This window comes from Anabrus simplex, chromosome 3 (assembly GCF_040414725.1).
Source record: "Anabrus simplex isolate iqAnaSimp1 chromosome 3, ASM4041472v1, whole genome shotgun sequence".
Taxonomy (NCBI): Eukaryota; Metazoa; Arthropoda; class Insecta; order Orthoptera; family Tettigoniidae; genus Anabrus; species Anabrus simplex.
The window spans coordinates 466,237,820-466,255,584 of NC_090267.1; the positions used below are offsets into that span (position 1 = coordinate 466,237,820).

A 17,765-nucleotide genomic window follows, 5' to 3' on the forward strand; every position below is an offset into this window, starting at 1 on the left:
ATTTTGAATTTTGCTTTAGAGATCAGCAGTTGAAGGGTATTACTAATCAACTTTGACATCGCCTTTGAATAAGAAAACCGAAACATTTTCCACAAAATGTGATCCATCATCGAACCATATAGTTTTCTCGCTACGTACACTTGCGAGCTCTCTCATCGACATTTAAACAGCGTCATGTAATCTAACTTAACCGTACTATATGTATCATGAGAACATCTTTCAAGCACCAGTAGAGAAATGATAACATTCTTGCTATAAATTTACATGGGAATAGCCTCTCTGAAATTTAAACAAATGCGAGAAAATATAAACTAACCTCTGAAATTAGTGATGCGCTTTGCCATATCTTGAGGTGTATCACATTTTTACTTAATTTCAGTGTAGAGATTAAAATTAAGCGATCTTTTACTTAGCCTTTATTTTTGATGAGTTAACGACTGCTGTCGACCACGTTATTTATGTATTTGTTACGAAACCATGTTCTCCTCTTTCATTTCTAATTTTCTTTACGGAACAGCAGTCGACGGGTATTACTAATTGACTACTCTGATATCGCATTTGAATGTCGACAAGAAAGCTTGCAAGTGCACATAGTGAGAAAACAATACCGAAGGTCGTATTTTGTGGCAAACGTTTCAGTTTTCGTATTGAAACAGCGTCAACCTTCCCTAACTTAACCGTGTATGTACCATGAAAACATATTATATCAAGCGCCAGTAAAAAGCGATAACCTTCTCACTATAAATTTACATAGGAATACCCTTTCCAAAATTTAACCAGGCTCGAGAAAATATATTCTAACCTATGAAACCAGTGATGCGCTCTGCCATATCTTGAGGTGTATTGTATTCTTACTTAATTTCAGTGTAGAGTATTAAAATTAAGCGATGCTTTGTTTTTCTAACGAGTTAACAATGGCTATCAACCACGTTATTTATGTATTTGTTACAAAAACATGTTCTCCTCTTTCATTTCTAATTTTCTTTACGGAACAGCAGTCGATGGGTATTACTAATCGACTCCTCCAACGTCGTATTTGAATGTCGACGAGAAAGCTTGAAGTGCACATAGCAAGAAAACTATAGCGAAGGTCGCATTTTGTGGCAAATGCTTCAGTATTCTTATTCAAACAGCGTCACCTAATCTAACTTACGTATTATATGTATCATAAAAACATATTTCAAGCGCCAGTAGAGAAATGATAATCGTATCGCTATAAATTTACATGACTAGCCTTTCCGAAATGTAACCAAACACGGGAAAATATAAACCAACCTCCGAAATAATACACTGCCATATCTTGAGTTGTATCCCATTCTTACCTAATTGCAGTATTAGGCATTTTAATCAAGCGATCATTTACTTCAGCCTTTATTTTTAACGAGTTAACCACTGCTATCAGGTACATTATTTATGCATTTATTATGAAGACATGTTCTCTTTCATTTTTCTTTACGGAACAGCAGTTGACGGGTTTTACTAATCGATTCCGACATCACCTTTGAATGTTGACGGAGAAAGCTTGCTAGTGGATATAGCGAGGAAATGATACCAAAGATGATCGATCACATGCAATATAATGGCTGGATGCATAAATATCGGTAATGGAAAAAAAATTGCGCATGCTTAATCGCTCGTAATAACGGATGCGTCAGTGATAGGGTTCTCGCTGTAACCGAAGGATTATACACAGTTTAATATAGGAATTTTGAAGGGACAGAAAAATGCTGACGTTATTACGGGGTTCTCGTTATATCTCGTACTCGCCATAGTGGACTTCTACTGTATACAGGGTGTAACAATAAGGTACGACCAAACTTTCACCATTGAAATGCTGACAGTGTTGATTGATGTTTAAGCACTTATAAGATAAGGAAAGAGTCTGTAGTACTGTAGGAGCTTGTATCAGTGCTAATGGAGTACATTTTGAACATTTCATGTGGGATGCTGGTACATGTTGTTCCTTTGTGTTTCCCATGATTAATTTACTAGGTGGAGTTGCAGAAAACTAGAAGCCTACTAATGTGGAAAAAATTAATTCCGGACCCATCTCCATATATTTTCTTCTATGTGTGAGGGATGTGTCCTGAAAGTTTGGCCATACCTTATTTTTACACCTATGTGAGTTATATTAATTTTCAGAGATTGAACCATCTTTAAATTTTGTTGGTTTTGTAAACAGTGTTTGGCTATCATATATTTTGTTTGTTTGTCTACGTTTGTTTGTTCACTTCTAAAATTGATATGTTATACTCCCTTTTTTTTAGGGTGTGGAGCATTCGCTACAACCATTTCCATGATCAGCTTGTTTTGACATCAAGCAGTGACTTTAGAGTCATATTAACCTGCATGGCATCTATTTCATCTGAGCCATATACGCATGGAGGAGATGAAGATCTCAATGAGTCTGAGGGAGGCCATAAGGAGAAGTAAGTTGAATACAGATGAAACTGGTTAGGACATCCCTCTCTAGCTCGTTACTCTGGTTATTGCATCATTATTCCTAATTCCCAGTTCATGTCCTATTAAATACACGCTAAAGAAACCTCAATAGCACATTTATGTCATTCTTTAGTATGTTTGTAACTCGTACCATAAGGAATTTAAATTAGCATTCCCGGCCATGTCGCGCGCATGATGCGACAGCTGGCCTAAGTAAGGATTTGGTAGAGAACTTCATTTCATGGCCGCAGACTACCCTGACTACATAGCGCGCTAGTGTGTCGGCCTACAGCTATGCTATTATGCTGCAATGAAAGTGGTATGGAGAAATTGACGCTGTTCATGATAGAGAAATGGAAGAATCCTCGCAGTTTTAAGAATGTTCGTACCTCTCCATGCCAGTACACAGCAAATACTAATGCTTAGATGACATCATTGATTTTTGAGAACTTTTTGCGATCACTTGATGCCAGAATGGGAGTGCAGCAGAGGCCTGATATGGGGTTGGGAATGAGGTGAGAAATTATACAGCATGTTTCTATGGCTGGATGCCAAGGAAGTTTCTTGTAGATACCTATAACCAGGCGAGTTGGCCATGCGGTAAGGGTTGCATAGCTTGAGCTTGCATTTGGGAGATTGTGGATTCAAACCCCACTGTCAGCAGCCCTGAAGATGGCTTTCCGTGGTTTCTTATTTTCATGCCAGGCAAATGCTGGGGCTGTATCTTAATTAAGGCCTCAACTGCTTCCTTCCCAATCCTGGCCTTTTCCTATCCCATAGTTGCTATTATAAGACCTATCTATGTCGGTGCAACATAAAGCAAATTATTTTAAAAATATACCGAAGTACACGTATTTATCAATGTACCTTAATTAAGGCCACGGCTGCTTCCTTCCAACTCCTAGGCCTTTCCTATCCCATTGTCGCCATAAGACGGTGTCGGTGCGACGTAAAGCCAATAGAAAAAAAAAATTATAGTTGTAAACCCTTGTTTCTTTGTCTTTATCATAATTATTTTTATGTTCAAACGTAACTTTAAATTTAATAGCATAATTTTTTCCTCTTTATGGTGGGTTCTTTTTTCGGTCCCCACAGAAACATCCTAACCAGTTACTTTATTGTATCCAAATGCAAGACTTCTGCATTCTGTCTTTCACACCATTGTAAATTCAGCTAAATACATGTTTACCATATTAGAATATTTTTTGGACCCATGGAGTTCCCCTTTTCTTGTTTTTTTCTTTCTTATGTTCCTAGTCTTTTACCACCTATCATCCTGTCATCATCATCATCATCATCATCATCATTTCCCCTTTCCCAGCTCATATCAGGTGGGGACAAAAATAGTTCATCTACACTTCGTCCCATCTCTCCACCATTCCTCATCCAACACTGTGTTCCAGTTTAAGTTCTGTTGTCCTATGCTATTCTTCACAGAATCCAACCATCATAATCTTGGTCTTCCTCATGCTTGTCTTGGCAGTCATCCACCTGACATGTCCAAACCATCTCAGTCTGTTCTGTTCCAGTTTGTCATTTAGTTTTTGCATGTTTTTATGGCCAGATGCCTTTCCTAAAGCCAACCTCAGTTGAGGAGTAAATGAAGATGAATTGAATGATGGTGAATGGCATCGGGCAAGGAGGTGGAAGGAATCAGGTGTGGCCTATGAATAGAAACTGTCCTGGCATTTGCCTGGAAGTGAAAATGGGAAACCACAGGAAAATATTCTCAGGACAGCTGGCAGTGTGGTCCAAACCCACTCGCCTGCTGAATACAGAGCTGGGCTGCATAGCCGTAGCATGTAAATGCAACAACTCTGCTCAGTAAAACTTACTAGTGATTTAAAAAAATACCTAGTTTCAGGAGTGTAATTCATCCTTCTTGTGCAGAATAAAGTGGTAATCTTGTCCTTTGAATGTTGATTTTCTTCTATTTTGTTCTTCTTTTACTTAAAGTTTCCTTTTCTTTAAATTTAAAGAATAATGCAATTTTACTGGATTTTGTCATCCCACGAACCTACTACGCTGGCATAGCAGGGGGAGAGGTGATACTCCCACATGGCACGTCGCAGGTGGCGGATAGGGGGGTCCTAACCGGCTTGCCGGCGGACTTGAGGGAAATAAAATACAGTACCTCTCGTGGACCAAACACACTACCCCCTGTGGGTGGGGGACGCACTTGTAGAGTACACCCGCAGTATCCCCTGCCTGTCGTAAGAGGCGACTAAAAGGGGCCCAAGGGGCTCTCAACTTGGGAGTGTGGATTGGCGACCACGGGGCCCTTATCTGAGTCTTAGCATTGCTTCCACTTACTTGTGCCAGGCTCCTCACTTTCATCTATCCTGTCCGATCTCCCTTGGTCAACTCTTGTTCTTTTCTGACCCCGACGGTATTAGAGCATTCGAGGCCTAGGGAGTCTTTCACTTTCATGCCCTTCGTGGCCCTTGCCTTTCTTCGAAGTGATGGATCCCTTCTTTCTTCTTCTTTTTTCTCTCTCTCTACCCCCTGTGGGTGGGGGTCGCAGACGAAAAATACACCCACGGTATCCCCTGCCTGTCGTGAGAGGCGACTAAAAGGGGCGACCAAGGGATGATTTTCTTAGAACAATGAAACTCCTTTGATTATTACCATCATGCAGAGAACACCATGAGTCGCCTTTACTTGCGAGTTTTACCAGTATATTACGTACGAAGTAGGTTTGTGTTTAGTAGCAACAGGGGGGTGAATCAGTATGGGTTTTCCAGTACCCGTGAGTCGTACCCATGTGAGCAACACCGCGGGTCTGGGCGTTGCCTGTGAGTTGTACCACTATATGAGCGACACCGTGGGTCTGCATTGCCTGTGATTAGTACCCACTATGTGAGGAACACCATGGGATAGTACAAGTCCCTGTGGTTAGTACACCTAGGTGAGAAACCTCATCGGTTTGCGTTGGCTGTGAGTGGCGCCATTGTGTGAGAAACACCATAGGTCTGTGTTATCTGTACGAAGTACAATACTTGTGAGTAGTACCATCTTGTGTGGAACACCGGGAGTCTTCGCTACTTTTGATTAGGACCCCAACATGACAAATACCATGGTTCTACTTTACTCGCGACATGTACCAGTCTGAGGGGCCCTAGACCTGGAATTTGGACCCCTTTAGACATCAAGCATCCTTGATTCAGGGTTGTGCTTTATAAGTGGTCCCTTGGTCAGTAATACTATTATTTATGATCTTTTTTTGAGTCGAATCCACTGTTTTTTGTTTGCTTGTTTCTGGGTTTTTTGGCTTTTTTGGGTTCATGTTCATCCATTCCTTCTTCATGACATTTTTTTTATTTTGGTCAGTGGATGATTTTGAACTTTTTATTGTTATTTCATTTTGTACCATGTTAGGCCCCTTTAAACAACAAGCATCATCATCATCGATTTTGTCATCTCAAGAATAATGCTCATTAACATTCCTTGACTCCTTTTCCCATGATGACTCAGCATCATGTGAACGTTGTTTTATATATAATACAATATATATTTTGGAATGTATGAAACCAATCCTTGGAGCTTCCTGTCAGTCGGTCAGTGTGAACAGCTATCATGAAAATTGAAGACCACTAACAGGAATATTCTTGGATAGTACCTTAATAAACAGTTCTCAGCAGTGTCCACTTCCTCCTCATGTAGTTCCTTCTGTGAATTAGTGGTAGAGTGTCAATCTCTGGATCCCAGGTTCAAACCCAGTAGAAGTGGTTGAATTTTTTAAGGATGGAAGAAAGTCAGTTCAGCACTCCATGTTGAAGGATGTCGGCATGTAAAAGATTTCTGGTGACAGTTTTGATGTTTGCCCAACAAAATTAAAACTCAGCCATTGATTTTCACACCAGGCAAATGCTTAAACATTAATTAAAGCTTCAGTTGCTTCCTTCCCAACATCACCATAAGACCTGTTTGAGTTGGTACTATTTAAAACTTAGAGCAAAAAAAAGTTTCATAATTGCTCTTAAGAAATGTTGTGCCAGTGTTCTTGTTCAACATGGGTTGATATTTTAATAGTGGCAACTATTTTTTATTTATATACATAGCATACTTACAACATTAGGCATTTTACAGGCCTTTGAAGTAATCACCACCATTGTGTAGCACTCGTTCCCAGCTATGTGGAAGCCATTGGATGCCGTTGAGAGCACCTGATATCTGGAGGTCATGGACGGAGCGGTCGGTGGCTTGGAGAATGTCATCCACTGTGCAGAAGCGGATCCCTCGAAGTGGTACTTTCATTTTAGGGATGAGATCATAGTTACAGGGGCTGAGATCCAGAGAATAAGGGCCATGTTAAAGCACTTCCCAGCCCCAGCAATTGAACAACTTAGTCACAGCTCCTGCTGCATGCAGCTTTGCATTGTCATGCAGAATTATGGGTGGGTTATTCAGGAAGTGCCCTAGTTTTTTTCTTAGAGCTGCTACCAGGTTTGTTTGCAAAAATGCATGGTAATACTCCGCATTAACGGTACTCGTCGAGGAATGCTATGCTTTATGATAACACCATTTCGGTCGTAGGCAACGATCAGCATGGTCCTCACATTGGTTCCAGTCAGCCGAACCACTACTTTTCGTGGTGACCCGTGATGATACTATCCGTTTGATTGACATTTCGTGTGCAGTTCACAAGTTCTGGCCCAGGTCTCATCAGTAGTGAAGGCCTCACCATTCATAGCGCTCCAAGTGCGTATGAGCTGCAACATTTCACAGCCATTTTTGATGTTCGGTCAAATCATGTGGAACCCATTTGGAGCGATTTTTTGCATTCCCAGCCGCTTCTTCAGGATTTGCAGCATAGTCGAAGGTGCCAGTCCTGTATCGTTGGATCAGTTCATGAATTATGGTGTTCCGATCCGCCAGCATTAACGCGTTCACATTCTGGATGTTGTCATCACTTACTGCAGGAAGACCAGGCCACGGCATGTCTGTCGCATTTTGTCGCCCGTCTTTGAAGGCTTTGACCCACCATGCTACATTACGCCACAAGTCTCTTGCAATCCTTCGTAACACTGTCTTGCATTGTGACCTCTAGTGTATTCAACTTTCAGCCAGCTCCTCTGATCTTACTTCGAAATCATTACTGCTGTGTACTCCATGAGCACATGCTCAGAACTGCATTCTTGTTGCTGTCACAGCACATGTGCATGGCATCTGGAGGGTGAGTTCATTTACGCCGAAGGAGAGTGGATATCTAAGCTACCTCAGGTATACATTATATTGCCTGGCTACATTTCATGGCACTGTTACAGCATAGTTGCCACTATTAAAAAATCAACACATATACATAGTCTTACCATAAATACTGTCCCAAACGTTTAAGTAAATTGACACAAAATGGTTAGAGATATTTTAATATCCTAATAACAAGTGTTACATAGATGCATTATGAACCATAACCACAAATAATTATTCAAAATGGCCACCATTTGCACGCACACAGGTCTATGTAATAGGATTGAAGTGCGATCTACACGGTCAAAACTTGAGTGTTTTATTCGTCACCGGGCGAGTTGGCCGTGCGCATAGAGGCGCGCGGCTGTGAGCTTGCATCCGGGAGATAGTAGGTTCGAATCCCACTATCGGCAGCCCTGAAAATGGTTTTCCATGGTTTCCCATTTTCACACCAGGCAAATGCTGGGGCTGTACCTTAATTAAGGCCACGGCCGCTTCCTTCCCACTCCTAGCCCTTTCCTGTCCCATCGTCGCCATAAGACCTATCTGTGTCGGTGCGACGTAAAGCAACTAGCAAAAAAAAAAAAAAAAGTTTTATTCGTCAAACTACCCAACACACAATTATTATGCATTAATACAAATATGAAGACAACAAACGTGCCTTTGCCGGCAGGACCTAGTGTTTACAGTGCACTATGTCTTCTGGTATGGGCTAGAGCAATTTTGTTACTTTCATTGATCTGTCTCTGTCTTATCTTTGGCTTTGACAATGTGAAAGTGACTGAGGTATGAGCGATGCTAGTAATGCCATGACTTGTGCAGCCAGTCCCTGCTATGCCAAGTATTCCGGGTTTTCCGTAAAATGTGCGGATTTTGAATTTCTGCGCTAGGTTGCGCTTTTTGCAGTCAAATTGGATTTGTTTCACTTTCGATAGTAGCTGGTAATAAGAGATGCGGTGTTTGAAATTTGACCAGTAAATGTATCGATAATCACATTATCGATTATCACCGTTCTTTTTTCACCTGTTCTACCTCAACTGCTACTTCATTCAATGAGATATTCCCAAGCAAGTAGAAGGCTGTGATTTTGAAGAAAAGAAATCCGTGAAAAGTAGCAGGCTGTTAATTTATATAAAACAATTTTAGTAACTGCGTCATGCTTCGTAGCAGCTGGAAGGCTATGTTCGTGTGCATGTGTAACATTGGCAGTAGTTCTGAAATTGGTGGAATTGTGTGACGAATTTCTAAGCAATTTAGTATTTTTGGTGGTGTCTATAATGAGTTTAACTAAAAAACGATATGATCAGTCTTTTCGGAAGGCATATTCTGTTTAATTTCCTTGTTTTATACGATCACAGAAAGTGTTCCCAGTGTTAAGTGAAAACAGATGAGCACTCATCAAGATGTAACTTTGTGTAAGTACCGTATTTCACAGCATAATCGTCGCCACCGCGTAATCGTCGCATCCTTTATTTTCAATACAAAAATCGGACTTTAAACCTTTAATTACATAATCGTCGCACGTCCAAATTTTGTTCACTAATCTGGTTAAAAGGTAAATGGAACTGCAACGTAAGTTGCACATGAATGCGCAATTTAAATACGTGTATGGTTTATGGGCAATTTGGCAACACAGTCACGTTTGCGACATGTTGCACAACGTATAAATAAATAATACCGGTATATGTACGACGCATGGCTTACCGGTAGACTATCGGCAGTTTGACAACGTGGTCGCGAGACAGTGTACTATTTATTCACCACCTACATATTATGCTTACCGGTATGCTATCGGCAGTTTGACAACATGGTCGCGAGACAGTGTACTATTTATTCACCACCTACATATTATGAGTTCCCATTTGAAATACGTAAGGCTGTAAGTTATCGCTTATCGGCAGTGTCGCCAGGAAATACCGGCTAGGTAGGTTGAATGGACCTCGAACCAGCCCTCAGATACAGGTAAAATTCCCTGACCCGGCCGTGAATTGAACCCGAGGCCTCCGTGTAAGAGGCAAGCACGCTACCCCTATACCATGGGGCCAGCTCCTGTGTTATTGCGCACGAAGTGAAATCCAAGACGATAACGCAGATTTCCACGGAATTATTCAGCCGAATTATTTACGATGTCTCAGTTGTCATCGCTAGACTCTTATCTTACTACTACGTCATAAGTGTCCGGGCATGGGATGAAAACTTTTATCCAAGCAGTCAAGATAATTATTATCCAATGCTATTAAAGTTTTATTTTATAAACTCGTCAGTAATGTAATGTAAAATCATCAATAACTGGGAAGAAATATTAACCTAATTACCGTATGTTTAAAAGAAATTGAAAAAAATGAATGTTACTGACGTCTCGGAATACAGTCAACTATACAGTAGATCTACACCGCGCTAGCTAGAGCTCCGGTTTGCGAGCTTTGCGCAAGCGCAGTAGTGTGTCGCAACCAACGAGCTAAACTGATAAATTGTTGCATGCTTCCTTGCTGCCTAACAGTATTGGCTGCTCTGGAATGGACAGATCACAGATGCATTTATTTGTTTCAGATTTACGTGATTACTGTAGACATGTGTGCGGCATAGCCCTAGTGTAGGCACTCCACTCACTCTGCTTGCTGTACACGGAAGCTACGCGGACGGTGATGCTCTTTTATTTTTAGTTCACGGGATTGCCGATAGAAGCGTCCTTTACGATCTGCCGGCGATCTGCGAACTGTTGCCAACTGTTTAGGAAATGTCCAGCGGACTGCTGCGAAATTTGGTGCCGTCTTTTGTTACTTTCTTCAGGTCCAGGGCTAGCACCGTGGAATGCAAACAGCAAAATGGAAATCAACAGAAAAATAGCATGATCCCTGGACCAATAAATCACTAGTCCATAGTATTCTTCTTGAAATTTCTTTTAGGTTACAACCACTAAATAACTTTTTTTTCTTGCCGTGCGGGCAGTATGCGCCGCGGCGATGAGCCTGTTGAAGGGAGTGTGGCCCCCGAAGGGGGCCACTGTTCTCATGACGGAGCTTGACCTGGATTTGGAATGATAGGTTACAGCTACTAAATTACATATTTTTCTTGGTAGGTTTCTTGCTGCGTTTTTATTCTGCGCGGGTTGGTAACGGAACCAGCGAGTTACGAATTATGGGAATGACGTCATGTCGGCCAATGGCCGTGCTCGTAGCTGGCCGGCTAATGGCCGATGGCGCGTGAAAACTTTCGTTGTGTTATAAAAGTAAACATATAATTTTGGGCGGGTTGGTGGGTCCCTGGCATTGGTAATGAACACATCTCTCTTCTAAAAGGATTTTAAGGTACAATTCATATATATTTCTTGGCGAAGTTGTGTGTTATATACTGGAGTGCCTAGGGTAGGGCGCTACCAACTATTCTGCGGGCTTCAAGCTAAGCGTAATTGCCTTCGCTGAACAGCACGGGAACAGAGCTGCAGAAAGAAAATTTTCTGTGAGTGAAAAGTTGGTGCGTGACTGGCGGAAAGTAAAAAACAAGCTAAAAAGCACAAACCCTTCTAGACGCGCGTTTAGAGGTCCTAAAACAGGGAAGTTTCCTATAATTGACGAAGAAGTGTTTAGGTACGTCAGTGAAATACGTAACAATGGCTGCAGTGTATCATATGAAATGTTACAAATTAAGGGACAGGAGGTAGCGCGCAAACACAACATACCGGTAACTCAGTTTAAGGCGACTCGTCGGTGGATTAAGGGGTTCATGCGACGACACAATCTGTCAGTGCGAAGGAGAACAACATTAAGCCAAAAGTTGCCTGCTGATTACACGGACAAGATTGTAAATTTTCACCGATTTGTCATACGTTTGCGCAAGGAAACTTCGTACTTGCTTTCGCAAATCGGTAATGCCGATCAGACTCCAATCTTTTTTTATATGCCTCGCAACAGCACTATTGCGCTAAAAGGATCACGGAGTGTATTAATGAAAACCAGCGGTAGTGAGAAGTTGCGATGCACGGCAATGCTAGCCATTACAGCTGACGGGAGAAAGTTGCCGCCTTACATCATTTTCAAGAGGAAAACAATGCCTAAGAATATACAGTTTCCCCGTGGAATTCTTGTACGAGTGCAACCAAAGGGTTGGATGGACGTAGAACTCATGCTGGACTGGGTTAAAACTGTGTGGAATAGAAGACCTGGTGCACTACTAAAACAACCAGCTCTGCTTGTTTTAGATAGTTTCCGAAGTCACCTCGTGAACGAAGTGAAGCAAATTCTCACTACAAATAAGACACGACAGATAGTCATTCCTGGTGGCCTAACATCTGCTTTGCAGCCACTAGACGTATGTGTTAATAAACCCTTTAAAGACCACTTACGTCGATTTTACAACGAATGGATGATGAGCGGCGATCAGCAATTGACGCCCGCTGGAAATATCAGGCGTCCACCCTTGGACTTGTTATGCTCGTGGGTGAAGAAGAGTTGGGATCTTATACCACCTGAACTAGTCTCCAAGAGCTTCAAAAGGACTGGGATTTCGAATGCACTAGACGGTTCCGAAGATGATGCAGTGTGGCAGGGAGAGGAAGAATCTGATACTGGTATTAACAGAGGCGAGGACGGCGCATCAGATAGCGAAACCTGCGATAGCGACACCGAAGATTTGGAATAAATTGCGTACCGGTAAGTCCGCATTTCACAACAAAGCGATAATTTTTTGCAAGTGTAATATTTTAACTTTAATACTCAAATTAATGACAAATTAACTTAATACGTTCATTTGTTGGAAAAACGTTTGCCGAATTGTTGCCAAAAATTATGAATTTTGTTTTAGACTATTTTAATTATTTTGATGTATAAACGCGAGTATTACGTGCATCTTAAATTTGTATCAAATACAATTTAGTTATAAATACATTTTTTGAGTAATACAAATACTGGTATTAAATATTCATCGTATAATGGTCGCACCCTACAATTTTTTTCGAAAATTTTGGTATAAAAGGTGCGACGATTATGCCGTGATGTTTAATTTCAGATGTGATTATAACATATACAGTAAAACCTCCATGCATCGTTATTTAGGGGGCAGGGGGAAAATGATGATGGATGCGGGAAAACTATAAATATGGGTAACATAAAAAATAGTGGGAAAGCAAAATAATAAAATACAGGTACTGTATTGGGACATTTTTGTTATGCAAATATAATATTATTATTATTTATTTATTTATTTATTTACTTACAGAGTTTACGCCCACATTGGAGCACTTAAATCAGACTACAACAAATTTGTCTTCCTTTTCTTCTCCCAAAAAGTCTGGAGTCTGTTTGACCTGGCTGCCCTCTCCACATCCGTTATAACATATCGTTTCCTCTGTACAGTGGTCAGAGGAAGCCTGATGCATTTATTCTTCAAAATACAACAATAAGGGCGCATGGCCTCTGGAGCCGGGTGCAGGTCTTTCGAGTTGTCGCGTGATAGCCGATATGAAAATGTGGCCCTGCCTAAGATGAATTCTAATGTTTAATTCGGCAAACAGACTGCCCCCGAACCATTGGAATTAACCAAGGAAAGTTAAAATCCTCAACCCAATCGAAACCCCTTGAACCAAGGCCAACACATGCTAACCATTTAGCTCATACTATACTTACCGGTATCAAAATATTGTAACCATGATATAGGCCTACGAGATGAAAATAAAAAGCGAGACTTTTACGTCGTTTCGTTTGACATTTCTTTACACATTTCGTAATACTTTAAAACCTTCAGTTCTCTTATTGTAAATTAAAGATATATATATATATATATGGATATTACGGCGATAACCTGTATTTAGGAAAATATTCCATAGACCCTTTGCAAACGATAGGTTAGAAATCCAACACGACGCGGCTCCCGCAACTCAGCTCAAACGATGTCACAGCAGTTAGAAATTCAACGCGGCGTGTCTCGAACGATCTCACAGCGGCTTGTGCGAAGCTGCCAACTTAGGAGCTAGTTACAAGACTAGGCTATGAGAAAAGATTATTGGTCTGACTTGGTTAGGTCCGATTTGTAATAAGACTATTGGGCAGAGGGCAACAAACCGGTCAACAGGCCCCTAGCATCCCACACACTCCACAAGGTGACTAATTAAAACGTATCTGGTGCACTGCACAGTCTTCTCTGTTTTTCAACGATGTTGGCGCCCTAGCCAGCCTACACAGAAAATGGTGGCATATTTGAGTTTTGCGATGTCTACGTTTTAATTCTTGTAAATAAGAATACTTCTAGGGGTTGGTTAGTGTGCCAAGGAGAAGCGTTGGCATCAGGAGGCTCGTAGTGAGGTTGCATGTGAATAACCAGCGCACAGCACTCCAGCCTACAAGATCCTTGTTAATGACTAGCAACTCTGAATCGCTCGTACATTCTCGCGTAACAGGTTGCTGCTATTATATGCTAAGAGTATTGAGCAGTCCCTCTAAATTCAAAAAACTTTTGCGTATATTTTTCTTATGTATGATCGATCAATGCTGGGAAAATTGTGACCGAGGACAAATAATTTTTTGACGATCGATGCGATGAAACGCAAGTTCGAGAAACGATCGATGCGGGGAAATTTAACATTGGTTTATATAGAACATTTTTGGGACCGAATAAATTCACCTATGAATGCGGGAAAATGACAGTTCCGGGAACGATGCATCGAGGTTCTACTCTATTTGACTTGTATTAGTATTGTTTATAATCTCGTCCCCCTTACCATCCTTTTTCATTATGTTTCAAGACTGTTATGCATGTGCGTGTTGTTAAAAATTTTCCGCTCAAGGATCTTCTGGATTTCTCTTTTCGAAAGTTGGCAGGTATGATATATATTTATATATATAGCATCTTCTCACAAGGAGCATAACACTGCTTTCATTGACTGAGGAGAGGAGAAGGGGGATTCTCCATTTTTTATTTTTAAGTTTTTTTTGCTGAAAAATATCAAAGGAGGCCAGTTAACTTATATGGAGTTACTTAAGAGTCCTTTAGAGTAAAGGAGTGGGAGGACTAAAATGTTTCTAATCTTTGGCATTGAAACAGTTGTCAAATATGGTGTGGTTGCCAACTGTGAGGAGTATCAGTTAACATATGGTATAGTTTACAGGAACTGTGATGACCACACAAATGTTCAGCTAGTGTGTTAAGTAGGTCAGTGTAAAAGACCAGACAGAAGTAGCACTATACAGTAATTGATACGTGATGGTAGTGAAGATGTAGTCACGGCATCTTTTCAAACAAAGATTTATTGTGTCCCCGACTGTGATTCTTTGGAGCTACTTTCTGATGTCAGTGCCATCACTTGCTCCCTCCTCTCAGTTGGATTGAGCCCTCTCTCCCAAAGTTTTATCATCTCCCAACTCTGAACCACCCTCCTTACACACTGCCCTTCTCTCTAATTGTTTTTAAACTTGTTTCTTTATAGTGTGTCAGATCCAAAGTTCCGAGACTTATTACAGGTCATTCCCAGCCTCTATACTTTGTGATATGAAATGGCGTATGGCTTTTAGTGCCGGGAGTGTCCGAGGACATGTTCGGCTCACCAGGTGCAGGTCTTTCGATTTGACTTCCGTAGGCGACCTGCGTGTCGTGATGAGGATGAAATGATGATGACAACACATACACCCAAGGCCCCGTGCCAGCGAAATTAACCAATGATGATTAAAATTCCCAACCCAGCCGGGAATCAAACCCGGGACCCCTGTGACCAAAGGCCAGGACGCTAACCATTTAGCCATGGAGCCGGACATACTTTGTGATAGCTGAGTGTTATAGTCATTAGTTTCTCCCTGAGGCAGCTGAAGTTTGAATCCCTGCCAATTCTAGTGGGGGTTTTGAAATGAAAAGTCACAACACTGTGGTTTGGATTCTGTGTAAAACTGAAGTCAGATGAAACTATAAACTTGCTTGATTATTTTAAATAAGTAGTTTATTTGGCAAAAACTTAACAATGTATTGCAATGTTAAAACACATGTGGGGGAGAATTCAAAACCTCTCTTTATTTGACACCAGGCTGAGTGGCTAAGATGGTTCCGGCGCTGGCCTTCTGACCCCAACTTAGCAGGTTCGATCCTGGCTCAGTCTGATGGTATTTGAAAGTGCTCAAATATGTCAGCCTCATGTTGGTAAATCACCAAGAATACATAACAAGGCCTCTCATAAGCCACAAAATGAAAACACTATAAAACAGTTACACAACCAGAAACAACATATGCAACTGAGACCATTTTCAAAACAATTAACATTGCATAAATAGACAGGATACTCAATATTGAAAGAAGAAGAATCAGAATGTGCATAAACAAGAACTACCAAGAAAATGAATACCGGAGACTACCTTCTAATGAAACAGTCTACAAGGAAATGGAACTGGTTATGAGCACTATCAGAAAGAAACATTTACGTTTTTTCAGTCTTTTGAAACTAAAGGAAGATAAAGAAAACACTAGAAGAGACCTGGAAGAGAAAATATATTCTAAAATGCTGCAAATAGTAAACAACATTTTGTTGCAAAACACTAGGAATTATATGGAGAGAAAACATTTTTATTAATAGCATAATATATTATACAATTTATTAGAAAAAGTTAATTACTCGGAAATGCCTGGAAAATAAAATATTTTAACTAAAATGTTTTCTGTTCCAGGCATTATTTTCCAGGCATTATATTTATTTATTTATTTTATTTACAGAGTTTACGCCCACATTGGAGCACTTAAATCAATCCATATACACTACAGTCTTCACAATAACTTCCTCTTCTCTTCCCAGAACTGCTTCCTTTTTTCTGACGTGGCCATTCATCTGTAATGGTGTACTGTTTTCATTTGACTGTTTTTAATTTTAGTCTTGTATCTCTACTTCTCAGAATCCTCTTCTCTTTTCTCTCTGCAATTTGTTTCATTGTTATATTCAGCTCTTCTAAATCGTTCTGGACCTCAACAAACCAATTGTTCTTGGTTTTACTTTTCCAAAATAAATTGAATAATTGTTTCAGTAGTCTGGTCTCTGGTGGTCTTACTATGTGGCTGAAAAAGGCAATTCTCTTTTTTCGCGTTGTATCCACAATTGATTCATTTTCCCGATAGACTATTTCATTAGGCAGCAGTCTCCATTGTCCATTTACTTGATTTTTTTAAATTTATGATTATCCTGATTGATGTTCCTTCTGTCTATTTTTTTGGATTTTATCCGTTGTTGCTTTGGTATTCAGCTTAAACAGAGTTTCACTTGCATAAGTTGTTTCAGGTTGAACTACTGAACCATAATATTTAAATTTGGTGTTTATCGAGAGAGATTTCTTCTTATATGTTGACCATGTGACCCGTTGTGCTTGTCTCAGTTTTGTTGTTCTGTATTCTATTGAGGTTTTCTCATTTAGGTTCCAAGTTATAATTTCCCCAAGATAGTTGAACTTTTTTACAACCTTAAGTTGTTTGTTATCATTTAGTTGAATGACAGGGGTGTCCACCTCAAAAGTTGGCATAATTTCTGTCTTTTCAAATGAAATTTGTGATCCCACTTTTGCCGCAATGTTTTCTAGTTGTTCAATTTGGACTTTAGCCTCTTCCACATTATTTGCCAGTAGTGCAAGATCGTCTGCAAATGCTAAGCAGTTTCATTTTATATTTCCACCAATCTTGATGTTCGGTTGGCATTTCTTTCTCCATTCTCGCATGACCTTCTCCAGTACACAATTAAACAAAATAGGTGAGAGACCATCCCCCTGCTGAAGACCAGTTTTGTAAATGGCTCTGACAATTCTCCTCTAAATTTAACTTTTGCTTTAGTATTCTTGAGAGTGATTCCAATAAGATTTGTCAGTTTTCTGTGAACACCAAATTTTTGAAGGGTATTCAGTAATAACTCCCGATGAATACTGCCATAAGCTTTTTTGAAGTCAACAAAAGTGATGACTAGGTTCTTACTCCAAGCTCCTTGATACTTCATAATCCACTTAAGACTGATGATTTGATCTGGACAACTTCTGCCTGGCCGAAATCCTCTTTGGTACTCTCCAAGTTCTTGGTCCAGTTGTTCCTGTATTCTTGAGTGAATAATTTTAGAAAAGATCTTATATGTGACATCAACAATTGATTATTTAATTTATTTATTTATTCATTTATTCATTTATTCATTC

At 40.3% G+C, this 17,765-nt stretch overlaps 1 protein-coding gene across 1 annotated transcript in view; it reads left to right on the forward strand.

Moving 5' to 3' along the window:
- LOC136866527 (EARP-interacting protein homolog) overlaps positions 1–17,765 on the forward strand; it is a 50,718-nt gene that overhangs the window by 25,223 nt on the left and 7,730 nt on the right. Inside the window, exon 6 of the mRNA XM_067143575.2 lies at positions 2,268–2,429. Within this exon, the coding sequence (XP_066999676.1) occupies positions 2,268–2,429 (162 nt within the window). The remainder of the gene's footprint in view (positions 1–2,267; positions 2,430–17,765) is intronic.